The 17,897-nt window shown below is 38.5% G+C and overlaps 1 protein-coding gene across 2 annotated transcripts in view; it reads right to left on the bottom strand.

Annotated features, from left to right (window-relative positions):
* mast2 (microtubule associated serine/threonine kinase 2) overlaps nucleotides 1-17,897 on the bottom strand; it is a 406,821-nt gene that overhangs the window by 358,594 nt on the left and 30,330 nt on the right. For both annotated transcript variants that reach the window (XM_059984199.1, XM_059984201.1), the window contains one exon: nucleotides 12,088-12,203. In XM_059984199.1, coding sequence (XP_059840182.1) covers nucleotides 12,088-12,203 — 116 coding nt within the window. The remainder of the gene's footprint in view (nucleotides 1-12,087; nucleotides 12,204-17,897) is intronic.

The raw sequence follows: 17,897 nt of genomic DNA, 5'->3' as shown, positions 1-17,897 counted from the left end.
ATTGAAAATCTGGCTGAATAGTGCCTGAACAATAACTTCTCATTCTACATCAGCACTCAAAATCAGGACCTGCAGAACATCTTTTGTAGCTTGGGATTCTATTCTACTGAATAACTTTAATAATTAATCCAAGCTGAAAAACAAAACCCAAAGTCATTAATCAAAATCTTGACAGATATAACGTTCTACTAGGCAGCAAAAAAAATTAGTTTTCAGTAAGAACAGTCAGCAAGGACCAAATAATACAAAAGGGGAGAAACATTCCTTGGCAATACTGGCCTTCAATTAGTTTATCTATAATCATTACACTCAAGTTTTCACAAACTCATCCAATAGACCATAACTTAGTCTTTAGTTTACTTTTAAAAAGGTTTGACAGAAGCCACTCCTGCCACAAATTGAGCTGGCATTCAGAGATGGGTACAGTGAATCCTGCATCTCTGTCACCAGTCTGCCAGAAAAGAAGAAATAAGTTTCAGAATCCAATCTGCAAAAAGGCAATAAAACCACATTAGGAGTTGATGTATTTGTATCCAAAACTTTAAGTGACAAGTTTTATTTTCTCAGATTCTTTTTTTCTTTGACAGTGCCTCAGAGTCAAGAATATCTTGTTTCTGCTCCAGTTTTGCGGTTTTGATGTAGCCGATGAGGTTGGTGTTATCTCGAAGGAGATACTTGATGTAGAAGGCAGGAAGTACACTCCTTTGGCCATTTATGCTAGCTATTTAGTTCTGATGAATGAATTCGAAATTCTCAAAGCCATCTAAAATGTTCCCTTTGACATTAGGCATTCCCATGAGTCAATGGGGACTTTTTTCCCCAGAACGTTTTGAAAACATCCATTTGTATCTTCTTATTAACCTGGTAATCTCTTCTTCAGACAGAATTTGGATGACAGTGCCTGTTTTAGGAGTCTGTGTGTTCAGGCATATGAACAATGCTGCTTGACAAGGAAAAGGTGAGCGAGTGTAATTCACACCCCTGTACTAGGGAAAAATGCTACAAATTGTTCAGCTATTCCTGCCACCCAGCCAGTGAATCATCCATCAGTGTCTTCTTATATACTTGGTAATCGCTTCAAACAGAACTTGCATGACAATATTTGTTTTAGGAGTCTGCGTGATTAGGCAGAGGAACAATGCTGTCTGACAGTCAGAGTTGAGTGAGTGTAATTCACACCTTTGTACTAGGAAAAAGTGCTACAAGTAGTTCAACTATTCCTGCCACCCAACCAGTGAATCTTCTGGATTAGCACAGACTGGGCTGGTGGTAGCTTGCCAGTGCTTTGTTGGGCCTATTGTAAATCATCTCAGGAGGAATGGATTATTACTGTCTTGTTGACTAAAACTTTTGTAGCACGATTAAATAGTTGATTAACAAATTCGCTTCTTTAGATGTCCAAAAGGATGAGTTGCTACATTGTGCCCATCATCAAAGAGAGGTAACACCCGAAATAAAGAAAGTAGCTCATATTTTGCAGAGCCCTGCATGGATCCTATTATTAGAGAACAGTGTTTTACAGTCAGTGCAGGTTGGAAGAAGCTTTTTTTGTAGAATTCTTAGTCTGATTCTCCTGCATGCTTCACTGAAGAATGACTCTGAACATGGCCTGGAAACCAAATGCATATGTAAGTGTCAGCTGCCCACTGCAGTTCAATTTTTGGGGTGGATTTAGTTTTGGAATTTACAATTCATCCTGTAAATTAGCTGAGACCTACTCCAAGAATTACAAAATGAATTCAGTCCATATAGCTGTGCAAGGGCACAATACAGTCGGCCCTCCTTATCCATGAATTCAACCAACTGTGAACCACGAAAACCCAAAAGTGCTCTTCCAGCACTTATTCGAGCGTGTACAGACTTTTTTTCTTGTCGTTATTCCCTGAACAATGCAGTATGACAACTATTTTACATAGCATTTACATTGTATTAGGTATTATAAGTCATCTAGAGATAATTTAAAGTATACGGAGGACGTGAGTGGGTTATTGTGGATCTGGATCAAAAAAAATTATAAGTTCTCTTACTAATTAAGTAAATCGGAACAGGTACATCTGGTATTATTTAGTGTCAGTTAGTCAAACATTTGCATTCGTATATAGCATATATTTTACATTAATTGTTTTATATGTATAGAAAGGTATGTTTCAGCACGGGGCTCGGGAAGTTCCCGAGTTCGATCTAGTGACAGATCGCTATCGAGTGCGCTCTCCACTGTGCCGGGTTGATGTGGAGGATCTAAAACCCAAAACCCTAAAACCCAATAATTAAACCACGGCATTGCTTAGTAATAATTGTAGCTTACATCAGGGCACAGCCTTTCTCACTTTATCCTTTAAAATTGTTCCGATCATTGACCGATGTAGCCTAACACTTTTCCAATGACCGATGGCGTTTCACCTCTTTCTGATCACTTTATTATTTCCACTTTATTTTCAATCGTTATCATGATTATTTTCATGAACAAAAACACTGCAGATTCAGATCTCTGCCTCTGGGTCCTAATGTCCACCGCACTGAGACAGGTTAAATAAAGTCTTGGGGTCCGCTGGGTCCTAACGTCCACCGCATAGAGACAGGTGAAACCGGGTGGGTGGGGGATTGGGGATGAAGTAAGAAGCTGGAAGGTAATAGGTAGAAAAGGCAAAGGGTTGGTGAAGAAGGAATCAGATTGGAAAGGAGAGTGGATTATGGGAGAAAGGAATGAAGGAGGGGATCTAGAGGGAGGTGATAGGCAGCTGAGGAGAAGAGGCAAGAGTGGGGAATAGAAGGAAACGGGAAGTGAAAGAAAACAAAACAAAAAAATTACCAGAAGGAGAAATCAATGTTTATGCCATCAGTTAAAAGCTACCTGGACAGAATATGAGGTGTTGCTCCTCCATCCTGACAGTGGACTCATCGTGGCAGAAAAGGAGGCCGTGGACCAACATGTCAAAATAGGAACGAGGATAGAACTGAAGTGGTTGGCCACCAAAAAATTGTGCTTTTTGCAGATGAAGTGGAGATGCTCAAGAAAGCGGTCCCCCAATTTACATCAGGCTTCAGTAATGTAGAGCTGCAGCAGGAACACTAGATACAGGAGATAACTCAAACAAAACTGCAGGTGAAGGTTTGCATCATCCAGAAGGACTGTTTGGGGCCCTGTAAAGAGGTGAGGAAGGAGGTAAATGGGCAGATGAAGCATTTCTGTCACTTGCAGGGAAACATGCCAACAGGGAAATTAGTTCAAAGGTTCATTTATTTTCAAAGTATACAACTTGAAATTCTTCTTCTCCAGGTAGCCATGAAAACCAAGAAAGAAAAGACAGGCAGCATGATCAACCCCAAACACTCCCCCTTCCCAAACAAAAAAATGAACAAAAATGGAACAGACACATGAATCCCCAAATTCCTCCTCCCCCACAAGAAAACAAAAAGAATCATGCAAGAGACACAGAATATAAAAAACTAAAAGACTGAAAAGAAAGTTTATAGTCCAAGTCCACATCCAATATGCAGAAAACCTGGGCAACATTCACAGGCCCAGCGGCAGACCTTTCCCTCTTCTAGCAGAGCCATCAAAAAAAACACAGCCAGCGCTCATCCTTTGCACTCGTCTCAATGCTTCAATCACCCTTGCTGCTTTGAACAGCCAACAATGGAACCTTTAATCGGCAAAATAGAATTTTTTAAAATGGCTTGCGTCCCTGTCCCTCAGCCTTTGCACACACTGTCTCCCAGAATCTTCTCAGAGACTGCAGAGCACTGAGCACCTAAACAATCTCCAAGTTTCTGCATTTGCCTTGATGTTTTAATCTCCCTCATCACTTTAATTAGTGAACAATGGAAGGCTTCATCAGCGAAGTTGAGAGGAACATTGTCTCACAGTTTGCCTGCCATGATGTTCCCACACGTTGTCTTTACCTCTCTGAAACTCCTCAGAGACGGCAGAATGCTGGAATACCTAAATGATCCCCAAATAGCAAATCATCGGGTCCAACAGATCTAGAATCACATCCATAACAAAAAAAATGTAAAATGCATAAAAATACATAAAATACATATAGCTAAATATATGGGTTCATGAGATGTCGACTAAAGGAACGTTGTACGCAGGCACCATCTTGACTGGATGCACAAGTGAGCAGGGAGGAATGGACAAGGGAATCACAGAAGGAGTGATCGGTCGTTTTTATACTTACCAGTGAATACCAAGCAAGCTTGAATTCTACAATGGACCACTAATTAGTGTTACGATATGGCAACAATGAATATAGAATTGAGACAGGTTTTTTTTATAACAAATAAAACCTTTATTAAACACTGCTCAAAAAAACTGAAAAGTAAACAAACAACTAATTTAACTGGAAGTGAACTGCTCAAGCAGTTCTTAAAATGAGAAATGCAAACATAGTTCTTAAAAGTAGTAAATACAAAAGTCCAAATGATTTACACAGTCAGTTAGGAGAGATTTTTCTAGAAGTAACATATTCCTTGGCATCACGACGTTACTGCTGATCCCAGCCAAAATATGCCTTGCCCGAAGGATTTACGGCGAAGGAAATAAAACGGCTTAAAGGCACTGACCTTTCCTTGGCGAAACCCTGCTCCAGTCCTTTCTGCTCTTTAGCAGAGACAATCTTGGATTGCAGGTTACTAATTCCTTTCAAATGAAGATTAAATAAGGTCGAACCTGTTTTCTCGACCCTTCAGGTTTTCTGTACTTCAATAAATTCTTCACTCTCCGACTGGACTTTAACTGGCAGCGATTTTCAGAACTGCCGGCACAATGATTCTTACAGTAGAAATTAAAATTCCACTTTTAAATGAAACTGCATCATGAAATCAAATAAGCAGCAGAACGGAGTCACCGATGAATTAGGCCACTGACCTACGTTACAGGGAGGGTTCTCCTTTTATACCCTGTTGAAAGAGGCCACCACGTGACTTCTCACTGGTGGGAAAATTACATCACTCCACCATCACAAGACTATTACATCATGGTCATGTGAAAGTCACAAGATACCCACGGGTAGGTAACATTAGTTATTCCTAATTTGCAGGAAAATGTTCAGCAAAAGAAAGCTGTCATGACTATAATGTTAATAACAAAACCATTATTCATAGTTTATTGCTTTGTGAATGTAGACACATGCTTTGTTTCCATTCAGAATAGAATACCAGTAATGTTTTGATAAAAATAGAGAGTGAGCCACCATGCCACATAAAGCAAAGAACAGTTACTGCTGCAAATCTGCAGTTAGGACTACCTGGTGTGTCGCTACCAGATGATAGCAAAAAGGCATCTTCAACATGTTTACAAAATATCCTAATCATTTTGCTCTTCCACATCTCAGAACAGTGTTGCACTTACATCCACAGTGATGAAGTCAGTGGCTGATGAGGATTTAGTCTACTCCACAAGACAATGGTTCTTCTAGGGCAGATTCTGGTCATAAGACCCAAAGAAGGCTTAATACCTTCAGAAGTCATCACTGTTCCTGTGACTTACAATTTTGCCCTCTTGGTCTCCCTCCTCCTCTATTCATCTATGCAAGAAGATGATGGAGAAACAATCACCTAGTGGATATTGTCATTAATCTATAATTGAAGGTGGAGAGATCCATTACCTTTTGCTATTATTTTTTCTTTTCCCAAATGTGGCAATTCTATCTTAACCATCCCAAAAATGACACATTCCCAGATAGTGCCTTATCAAAAATCAGTGCTCCTTTCTCATCAGCTTCTTTTAATTGTCCTTCCCACAATTTTTTATATTTTTCTGAAGCCTATGCAAGGTAACAACACACAGAACACTTACTTAACAGTTTCTTGATGTTATCTATCAACCAAAAATTTAGCAAATAGCCCCTCGCATCTCTACCCAAGATATTTGTTGATCATGAAAACTCTAATAATCTACTGTAAGATAATTTAGAAGTACAAATTCTATGTCATCTATTTCTCCAAGTAACACTTGCCACACTTCCTCTCTATTCACGAGGACTCATGGTTTCACAAATCCCTTCCCATGTATCTGGATCAGTACAAATTTATTATAATACTTTACCATAAAACATCTAAAAAATAGTGAAATAGAAGTGTGAATAGAAATAACATACAATAATTCAGAAAATCTGATAGCTAGTACCAAAGTCCTAGATTATTATTTCACTACATATGGACACTTCTTCCAATTACACCAAGCAGATTCCTTGCTGTTTAATCCTACAACCGTTCGTACATTGTCCAGTTTATCCAAGGCATGTACATACATTTAACCTAAGAAATGCCTCAATCTGCTTAATGCCAGAAAGTTATATTTTCTCACTTACCCTAGGAAACAACTATTCACCACTCCTGAGCACTTAAATCCAAATCCAAATCCAAATTCATTTTTTTCCTATCAATGAAGCTTACTGACTTTTTTCTTGAATGTTGACTCCCTACATATGTCATGAGCTGCAAGTAACATAGACTCATCCATCTCTTGCTGTCACCATTTAAGCAGATATCCAAAACCAAACATGCTACCAGCTACGGCTGTTTTTGCAGGAGAAGAACTGTGCACAACTCCATCTTATCTTACATTTTTAAACAAATGCAAGTGAGAACTCAGTGTATGAGGAGACATGAGAGACTGCAGATGCAGGCATTTGGAGCAAGAAACAAACTGCTAGCAGAGCTCTGCATATCAGGCAGCATATATAGGAGAAAAGGTATAGCCAATGTTTTAGGTCAAGACCCCACACATCCTGATGCAGTGTTTTGACCCAGAACTTCAAATATCCTTTTGCAGCTTGACATGCTGAGGTTCGACAACAGTTTTGTTTAGTTCTTGGTTTACTGAAGTCTCTCAATTTGACACAGGCATTCACTTTTTCACAAAAAAGGAACTCCTTCAGTGTGAAATCTAAAATACAAACCACCATATGGAGAAAATAATTCACACTTCAACTATGAATGACACTTGTCCAGGACTCAATGATGAAATTGCTGAAAGCAGAGTTCACATGTGCAAGTTTGAACCACATTCTATTAAGTGTCAATGTCAGAAGCACTACTGTCTGTTCGCTGCTTTCTCATCCTTGCACTGCAAGACTGCTGCCACGTGCCGAAAATAGTATTTTAGAATTAGCCCTGCTTTGATAATCAGTTGAAAATGTTTGCATATTTTTCAAAGAAATTATATGTTTTCCCATCATGAGAAATTTCAATTTGTCTGAGCTTGTTTGGTTAACACAAAACAAAAACAACCTCAGTTTACTTTGCTCTTTTATGTAAGATTATCATGCAAGTCTGGTCTTGCTTGTGAAAGTGCAGTCAGGCGTATACTCAATTACTAAGCCTGGCAACACTTCCTCAGTACATTCATCTACAATAAGCTTATCTTCATACAGCTCTCTATAATCTTGATGGTGTCTCACTTCACAGTGAAAGCCACTTGATGCTTCAAAGCATTCCATACTCATTTAACAAACCTATTAGCATTTAGAAAATGGGATTCTTTGAGCCCTTGTCATTAAATCACCCGGATATAAAAATATATCTTGTATTCGGGTTTGAAATAGCTATTGCTCATCATTTCTTTACAAGTCCTAAGACAGCATTCTCTGTTAAAAATGCTGGAAAGCAGCCAGATACGATAAGCCCAAATTTCATAAGCATTTTTAAAGTTCTCAGTTGCTTCAGGAAATTCAAAATATCTTATAAAATATAACATGACTAATCATTGCCCGTTTTTTCATCATTCAAGAGCTCACAGTTCAAAATAAATGTTATTATCAAAGTACATATATACCATACACAACCCTGAGATTAATTTTCCAATGGGCACACACGGCAAATCTATAAACAATAACTACAACAGGATCAATGAAAGATCAACTATAGTGCAGAAGACAAAAAAATTGTGCAAATGCAAACATTAAAAAATGAATAAATAATAAGAACATGAAATAACAAGATAAAGAGTCCTTTAAGTGAGATCATTAGTTGTGGAAACATCTCACTGGATGGGCAAGTGAGTGTAGTTAACCCCTTTGTTCAAGAACCTGATGGTTGTGAGCTAGTAACTGCTCTTGAACCTGATGGGGCAAGTCCTGAAGCTTTGTACATTCTACCTGATGGCAGCACTGGGAAAAGAGCATGTCCTGACGGTGAGGATTTCTGATGGTGAATGCTGCTTTCCTATGACAGCGTTTCATATACATGTGCTCAATAGTTGGGAAGGCTTTACCCAGGATATATTGGGCTGAATCCACCAGCTTATGTAGGATTTTCCGTTCCATACCAGGCCATGATGCAGCCAGTCAACACACTCTCCACATCTACAGAAGTTTGTCAAAGTTTTAGATATCATGCTGAATCTCCAGATTCCTAAGAAAGTGAAAGTGCTGCCATGCTTTCTTCACATTGCACTTACATGTTGGGTCCAGGACAGATTCTCTGAAATATTAACACCCAGTAATTTAAAATTGCTAACCCTTTCCACTTCTGATCTTCCAATGGACTGGCTCATGGACTTCTGGTTTCCCTCTCCTGAAGTCTACAATCAATTCCTTGGACTTGCTGAATGAGAAGTGGTGTACCTGTGCTGATGGGGATGGAGGAGGAGATGTTTTTGCCATTACGAACTGACTGGGGTCTACAAGTAAGAAAGTCAAGATCCAATTGCACAAGGAGATATTTAGGCCAAGGTCTTGGAGTTTATTTATGAGTTTTTAGGGGATAATGGTAACAAATGTTGATCCATTAATTGCATCCTGATGTATGCACCTAAGATGGCACCTGCTGTGGACCTATTGCTCCAGAAGGGAAATCGGAATGGATCCAAGTTGTCTCTCAGGCAGGAGCCGATATGTTTCATCACCAGCCTCTCAAAACACTTCACTGCGGAAATAAGTGCAACTAGGCAATTGTCACTGAGGCAGGTCTCCACACTCTTCTTGGGCACTGGTATGATACAAGCCTGCTTGAAGCAGGTGTGTACCACACACTGCCAAAGCAAGAGGTTAAAGATCTCAGTGAACACAGTTGGTCAGCACAGGTCTTTAGTACATGGCCAGATACCCCATCCAGTCCAAATGCTTTCCTTGGATTCACCTTCTCGAAGGCTGCCCACATGTCAGCATCAGATACTGAGATCAAAGAATCATTGGGAGATGTGGGGATTTATGATGGTTCCTCCATGCTATGATGGTCAAAGCAAGCATAAACGCATTGACCTCATCTGAAATGTCTCCCATGTTGCTTGATTTAACTTGTAGGAGGTGAAAGCATTCAAGCCCTCCCACAGCTATGAAACATCCCTCATTGATTCTAGTTTGGTCCAGAATCTCCAATTCACCCATAAGGTGGCTCTCCAAAGATCATACCTGCACCTCTTGTAGCCGTCTTAGTCTCCAGACTTGATTGCCTTTGATCTGGCCCTCAGCAAATTTTAGATCTCATGGTTCACCCAGAGCTTCCAACTGCAGAAGACTGAACGATTTAGTGGGGACACACTCATCACAGATACTTGGTAAACCAGCTTCTTATTTTGTTTTTCAAATCTTAACTCACACAACCAACAGACAGAAATGCCAGTCAAAACTACTTTTGCTATCTGCTGAAATGAACGATACCTTAAATGAAACAAAAGATCCTGAAAGTCTTGACAAGATGGAGGGGTTGTCTCTGCTTATGCAGAAAATCTGGAACATGTGTGTTATGTTTTGTAACTTCAAAACATAAAAGCTAATTGAAAGGAAAACAAGAATGCCAGGAGTGCAAGTGTAACTTCTTTTTTACTTTTATCACGTGGTGGCATATGCCATTTACATACTTTTACAGATAACCCACAAGGCATTATGCAAGTACAATGACTGCTTAATCAAACATAAAATTTACAATATTACTCACATATTACTAAAATATTAAATACACAGAGTAGTCAATATTTTAGAACTAAATGAGAGGTTTCTGTCAATAAATAAGACAGAAGGTGATTTCTTTTCCCTCTTACAAATTGCTTGAATGTCTTTTGACTGGAAAGTGATACGCAAGGAATTGGATGAAACAGCTGAATATTTAATGAACAACTTTATTACTTAAAACACATAATTGCTATAAAAATAATTTTTAAACTGTAAATTATATCAACCGAGATGATGACTTCTGAAACAAATAGAACTTTGAATAGGCTAAGTTGAACATGATGATCCATGCTTAAACATTTCAGAAGAAGACTGTGCTATTACTAAATTAATTTGAAATACAATTCTCTAAAATAAATTTAACAAAGGCAATTTCATTCTAACATTTCATAATGAAAACTCACTCTCCAATCACTTAGAGGAATACATACTTCACATGGAAATTCTTCAAAAATATCGAGAGCAACACAGAATTGATACCAGGATACCAGAAAGGTGTTCATTCTTTTTGGTAAGATATCAAAGTTGATGGTTTGCAACAAAATCAGACTTCATTCACAATGCTTAATGTCATAATTTTAATACAAATAGGAACATCCAGTGCTACTTCATCAGGTCACTTCAATAATATCCACAACAATTCAAACAAATCAGAAAAATTAGAGATCAAGTAACATTTTATAATAAAAAGGATGTTTTGAAGCAATATTGAGAGGAACTCAAAAGGCATTAGTCAAAATAACAAGTCCAACAACTTTTTATTTATATATATATACACACACACACACACACACACACACAATTTTATATATATATATATATCAGTTTTCATTATCTTTCAGCATAGCTACTTATAACCACAAGGTGGCAGCTTTATTTCATTTTTCAATATCTCATGACAAAAATTACATAAAGAACAGAATTGATATGCAAATGACATTTGCTCTTGTGGGGTAAAAACTTAAACTGGAAACATTAGCCAGTCATTCAACCTAAAGATGGACTGAAACTTTTTGCCAAAGATTTTTGTCAAGGGTTGCTGTTGCTTCAAACAACAGCAGAAGCAATGTCTATGAATACATTTTTAAACTGAGATTGTTACTTGATAAGGGGATGAGGGTTATTGCATGAATCTGCTTTGCCATACATTTAACAGTGTAGCAGGTATGAAGGGCTGAGGGACCTACTCTTGTTCCTGATTGATAAGTAGGAAGCCTCTAAAAATTCTTTAAAAAATGCAGGACACAAATACGGTTGTTGAGAGGCTCTTCAAAGCATACAAAGAGAATACAAAGAGCATACAAAGTATGTGTTTCAAGCATATGGTAAGTCCGTTTTCCATTCAGCAAACATTAACTAATCTTTAGGCATGGAAGAAACATACTGAATATGCCATGGCCTTTCAATTCAGTGTTAATATCACGATTCTCTCTTTGGTTTTGGGTCAACATGTATGACCAAGAGCTAATCAACAAAATGAAGCAACTGCCACCACCAAGTCAGATGTCTTGATTCAGAGTTCTCTAACCTCAGGCAGTTTTACACAACTCAGCATTATGAAATAATCTGCCAATCTGAAGCGAAGTCCCAGCAAAAGTTACCAGTACAACTTCCAAAAAAGTGAAAATATTAACATTTTAGCAGATGTGCAATTATTCTTAAATAAATCAACATTATAAATATGGTCAATGAATTACAACTTCAATGAAATTGTAAAGTTTCAATTTTTGGTAACTAATGGATCCTGGTCAAATCGGTTATTTACCTGAGTAGTACAAGTTGCTCAACAAAGAAATTTGTGCTCATGAATCACATTGATTTTTCTTCTGCTTTGAAGTGTATTTTTTTGTTCATTCAGCTGCGGCTGAACTTTTCAGTTCACAATCTTTAAATAGCTTTCTCTAAAACAGCTGTGCACATGCTCATAACTTTGGACAACTAAAAAATATCATAACAGACTGTATTAAGTTAAATCATGCAGGTGAAAATTTCAATAAGTTCCACTCTGAATGTTCTAAAATGCATTTAAATTGTTCTGTTGACAAATATTTTTTTTCTAATACTAGTAGTTAGAAATAAGATTAAAAGCCAAGTAGACAACTTGAAGAAAACAATTGTAACATGTTTAAGAGGTATAACCTAACGCAGAAATTATTTTCACCGATGCCCTCAAAAGGTATTATTGACCTACCATGCCAGCAGTTAGAGAAGGAGCTGACTGCCCAAATGCCTGATTCCGCATTCGCACCAAATTGGAGGATTCAGCTGATAATCGACACGTGGATGGCCCATACAGCAAATGTTTACCTGGTTTTTAAAAAATACAAAACTTAATGCAAAACAACAGCAAATATAAGGAGTTTAAAGTATTTAATTTCATAGTCAGCTCTTTGTAATGTTCAAAACAGACAAAAATGGCTCTACTTCATAATCTTGTCATGAAATGACTTGTGCTTTCTTGTATCACCTTTCTCTGCCAACTATTCTGTCACTACTGCTTTAATGACGAAACTCCATACATTTGTGGCCAGTCTCTACATTTTCTGAACTATTTCCTTGTCATATACAAATTATTGGTTTATTCCCCAATGAATACAATGACACTTAAATCAGTACCTTATACTTGTTTTATTTTAAATGCTTTTGACATTAACTAGTTGGATGGAAATCTGCATTAGAATTATACAGTAGTGATTTTGAAAGCTGTTATTTCATGCAGAAGAGATGATGCAGGAAGCAAAGTAAAAGAGACATGGTCAGCAGTGGAAAGGAGAACACGATAAAATTGCAAACCAAAAAAATACTGTCACATGAGCTGATCATCCTTTCCACTATCTATCTTTAGTTAGCAATTTTTTCAAAAACTCAACCTAATCTCAACTTTTTGACTGGAAATACTTAAACATGAGTTAGCTGATGTGTCTTTTGTAGCTGGAATCTTTCCCTTAATTTTAAAGATAAAGAAACAAAATCTTAAAGCAGAGGGTTGAATTAAGAGAGATTACTTGAACTGCTCTGAAAATACAAATTAAATTCTGATGCAAAATAATCAATAGATTTGAAACAACGCAAACCCCAGGACACCCCCCAAAAAATGAAACAGTCTTAGCAAGAAGTGATATAGGATCAGAAGATGTAGAACCCTTGTCGGTAGAATTAAAAAGAGGGTAAAAGTACCCTGACGGGAATTACATACAGCCTCCAAATAGTAGCCAGGATGTAGAGTACAATTGAATTGAATTGACTTTATTACTTACATCCTTCCTATACATGAGGAGTATAAAATCTTTATATTACTTCTCCATCTAAATGTGCAATTTATAGTAATTTATAATAAATAGTATGTACAACAGATTAGTCAAAATAACATGTGTCAGCATGAGTTAATCAGTTTGATGGCCTGGTGGAAGAAGCTGTCCCAGAGCCTGTTGGTCCTGGCTATTATGCTGAGGTTCCGTTTCCCAGATGGTAGCAACTAGAAGAGTTTGTGGTTGAGGTGACTTGAGTCCCCAAAGAACCTTTGGGTCCTTTTTACACACCTGTCTTTGTAAATGTCCTGAATAGTGGGAAGTTCACATCCACAGATACGCTAGGCTGTCCTAGGCATTATGCCTTTCTCACCACACAACCGGTATGTACAGACCATGTGAGATCCTCAGTGATATGTATGCCAAGGAACTTAAAGCTGTTCATCCTCTGAACCCCAGATCCATTGATGTCAATAGGGGTTAGCCTGTCTCCATTCCTCCTGTAGTCCACAACCTGCTCCTCTGTTTTTGTGACATTGAGGGAGACGTTGTTTTCTTGACACCATTGTTTCAGGGTGGAGACTTCTTCTCTGCAGGCTGCCTCATTATTATTTGAGATCAGGCCAATCAATGTAGTGTCATCAGCAAATTTAATCAGCAGATTGAAGCTGTGGGTGGCAACACAGTCAGGGGTATAGAGAGAGTAAAGGAGGGGGCTTAGGACACAGCCCTGTGGAGCACCTGTTTTGAGAGTCAGAGGTGAGGGAGCCCACTCTTACCGCCTGCTGACAATCTGACAGGAAGTCCAGGATCCAGCTACACAAGATAGGGTGAAGGCCGAGGTCTCTGAGCTTCTTGTCAAGCCTGGATGGAATTATGGTGTTAAAAGCTGAACTGTGGTCCAAGAACAGCATTCTCACATAAGCATCCTTCTTCTCTAGGTGTGTAAGGATGGTGCGTAGAGCTGTGGCTATTGCATCATCTGTCAATCGGTTGTGTTGGTAGGTGAATTGTCGGAGGGTCCAACATGGGTGGTAGCAAATTACAATGGGAGATAAAAAAGAAACACAAGAGGAGCAAGCAATGTTACAGTTTTCATGAGGGTCTTCAACATGCAGTAAATTGGGGAAATCAAGTTGGTGCTGGATTCCAAAAGATCTTTATAGAATGTCTACAATATGGCTTTTCACAGAACGAACACACACACACACACACACACACAGTTAAATTAAAAATAATGCAAAAACAGAAAAAATAAAAATAGTGAGATAATGTTCATGGGTTCAATATCCATTTTGGAATCGGATGGCAGAGGGGAAGAAGCGGTTCTTGAATCTCTGAATGTGTGCCTTTTTGCTTCTGTACCTCCTTCCTGACAGAAACAATGAGAAAAATGCATGTTCTGGTGATGACTATCCTTAATAATGGATGCCGCTTTTCTGAGGCACTGTTCCTTGAATACTACAGAGACGAGTACCCATGATGGAGCTGACCAATTTTACATCTTTCTGTAGCGTCTTTCGATCCTGTGCAGTACCCAGTGTCCCGCCCCAACCCACTCCCATGACAGACATTGATGCAGCCTGTCAAAATGCTCTCCATGGTACAGCTGTAGAAGTTTGAGTGTTTTGGGTAACAAGCCAAAACTCTTCAAACACCTAATGAAATATAGCCACTGTCTTGACTTCTTAAAAGATACATCGAGATGTTGGGACCACGTTAGATCCTCAGAGATCGTGACACCCAGGGACTTATGGATTCATACTGATACATTCTATAAATGGAAAAAATTTAAATAAATTTGGTTTAATTATGTAAAAAATGATTTCAGTCATCAATTGATTCACAATGGATAACAAACAGGGATTTTTAATACTTGTGAATCAGATGCAATAATTAATTTAATATAGACTATTGGCAAACCAATCTACAAAAACATAGGTTCGGAGTCTGGATAATGCAAGTTCTTGAAAGTTTGGAGCAGGATAATGTGGAAAGGATGATGCCTCTTCTGGGGAAATCAAGAACTTGGGGTCAGACCTTAAGAATAAAAAAAAAGCCACCCATTCAAGATAAAGATGAGTCCTTTGTTTTGCCCTTCACAGAGTCCAGAAGCTTTGAAGGCAGAAAAGATTTATATTTGAGCTAAGCCCTAATAGCCCTTTGTGCAACTGGATTCCCAATATCCTCACTTGCAGACCTCAGTCAATTTGGATTGGCAATAGCATCTCCTCCACAATCAGCATCAACACAGGTGCACCGCAAGGCTATGTGCTTAGTCCCCAGCTCTTCCCATTTTTAAATACAGTTGGCCCTCCTTATCCACAAGGGATTGGTTCCAGGACCCCTCGCGGATACCAAAAAATGCAGATGCTCAAGTCCCTTATTCAACCTATCTCAATGCGGTGGGCCTTAGAACCCAGCGGAACCCCAGACGTTATTTAATCTGTCTCAGTGCAGAGGACATTAGGACTCAGCGGCGAAGCTCTAAATCCGCAGTGTTTCTGTTCACAAAAATAATCACGATCACAATTGAAAATAAAGTGGAAATAATAAAGCGATCGGAAAGAGGTGAAACGCCATCAGTCATTGGAAAAGCGTTAGGCTACAGTCGGTCAACGATCGGAACAATTTTAAAGGATAAAGTGAGAAAGGCCCTGCCCTGATGAAAGCTACAATTATTACTAAGCAATGCAGTGGTTTAATTATTGAGTTTTGGGTTTTTGATCCTCCACATCAACCCTGCACGGTGGAGAGTGCACTCGATAGCGGTCTGTCACTGGATCGAACTCAGGAACTTTTGTTCCCGACCCCAGCGCTGAAACATACATTCTTAAGCATTTTATATGCATAGAAAGGTAAAATATATACTATACACTAAGACAAACGTTTGCCTAACTGCACTAAATAATACCGGATGTACCTGTTCCAACTTACTTAGTAAGAGAACTTCCAATTTTTTTCAATCCCAATCCACGATAACCCTCGCATAGCCTCCTGTATACTTTAAATCACCTCTAGATTACTTATAATACCTAGTACAATGTAAATGCTATGTAAAATAGTTGTTATACTGCATTGTTTAGGGAATAATCACAAGAAAAAAAGTCTGTACATGCTCAAACAAGTGCTGGAAGAGCACTTCCAGGTTTTTGCGATTTGTGGTTGGTTGAATTCGCGGATAAGGAGAGCCAACTGTAGTATCAGTTCCATGGATTTTTGTCAAAAAACCAGTGCTTTTTGTCACTTACAGTTGGCAAGAAATAAACAGCAAGACAATTAAGAACTGCTTTGCTTACTGCTATTTCAAATATTCATGGTTGGAGATACCAGAAACAGCCAGGAGTGAAAATGAAACAATTTTGCTACTTCAGCAAGTTAGAAACTACAAAGAATTTGAAGGTATTGACAATCATCTTGAATGTTACAATCAAAATGAAGATTTGGAGGACGTAATCATTGAAAGCATTGTATGAAGGCAGTCCATTATCTGCACTAGGTATCTGTGCTGATTTTTTTCCCCCATTTACAATCAAAAGAACGTTATAGCATACACAGAATGAATTCCTCCGTCAATAATTATTTGGAACTTTATAGTACTGTAGCTCAATAGCTCAATGGTAATTTGTCTTTTTTTAATACATTTTTAACTATTTCCATTAAACATAGGCGATTTGGGGCATCGGCTTAATTGGACCAAAATATACTGGTCCCAATGTGTCCTAATTAATTGTATTTTATCACTCAATATAGATGGCACAGTGGTGTGCCTGGTAGAGAAAGGATCCTGATTTTCACTGTTGATTGAGTGGATTTTGCATATTGTCCCTTGGCCAATTGAATTTTGTCCAATCTCCTCTCACATCCTAAAGATACACGAGTTAGTATGTTAAATTATCAAACACAAAAGTCGGCAGATACTGGAAATCCAAAGCAACACATATGAAATGCTGGAGAACCATGATCAGGCAGCATCCATGGAAATAAATGGTTAACATTTTGGGCTGAGACCGTTCCTCAAAACTGAGAAGGAAGGTGCCAGAATAAAAAGGTGGGGGCAGGGGAAGGAGGTGAGCTGGAAGGTGATAGGTGAAACCAAGAGGGCAAGAAAAGTAAAGGGCTAGAGAGAAAAGAATCTGATAGGAGCATGGACCATATGAGAAATGGAAGGGAAGGGGACCCGGGGGTAGTGATTGGCAGTTGAGAAGTGAAAGGGCAGAGGAAGGGAGAGGAGAGTTTTGTTTTTTTTTAAACTGATGTAAAAATTGATATTCATGCCATCATGTTGGAGTTACCCAGACGGAATACAAAGTGTTGCTCCTCCACCCTGAGTGTGGCCTCACCTTGGCACATGTCAACATGGATCAACATGGGAATTGCAATTAAAATGCTTGGCCACTGGGAAGTTCCACTTATGATGGATGGAGTGGAGATCAAGTTGACATTATTAATTGCCCCGAGGATGTAGGTGAATGGTAGAGTCTGGGGGTGATTGCTAAGAATATGGGAATTACATTGGATTAATGTAAATATGGGTCTGATAATCAGCATATCCTCAGGGGGCTGAACAGCCATTTCGATGAAGCAAACTAATGACATAGAAATCAAAAACATTCTGCTGGATAATGAGATCTGTTTGGTCAAAACTTCGAACTCTCACCAATTACACCACTACAGAATGTTTCTAAACCTCTTGATAGTATGACTAGAAACAGATAAAGATTCTCCTTATCTTGTACTTGAAGTACAAGTA

This window comes from Hypanus sabinus, chromosome 11 (assembly GCF_030144855.1).
Source record: "Hypanus sabinus isolate sHypSab1 chromosome 11, sHypSab1.hap1, whole genome shotgun sequence".
In the NCBI taxonomy this organism is placed as follows: domain Eukaryota; kingdom Metazoa; phylum Chordata; class Chondrichthyes; order Myliobatiformes; family Dasyatidae; genus Hypanus; species Hypanus sabinus.
The sequence above is the reverse complement of the archived record's forward strand: the minus strand, read 5'-3'. Positions and strand labels throughout refer to the sequence as shown.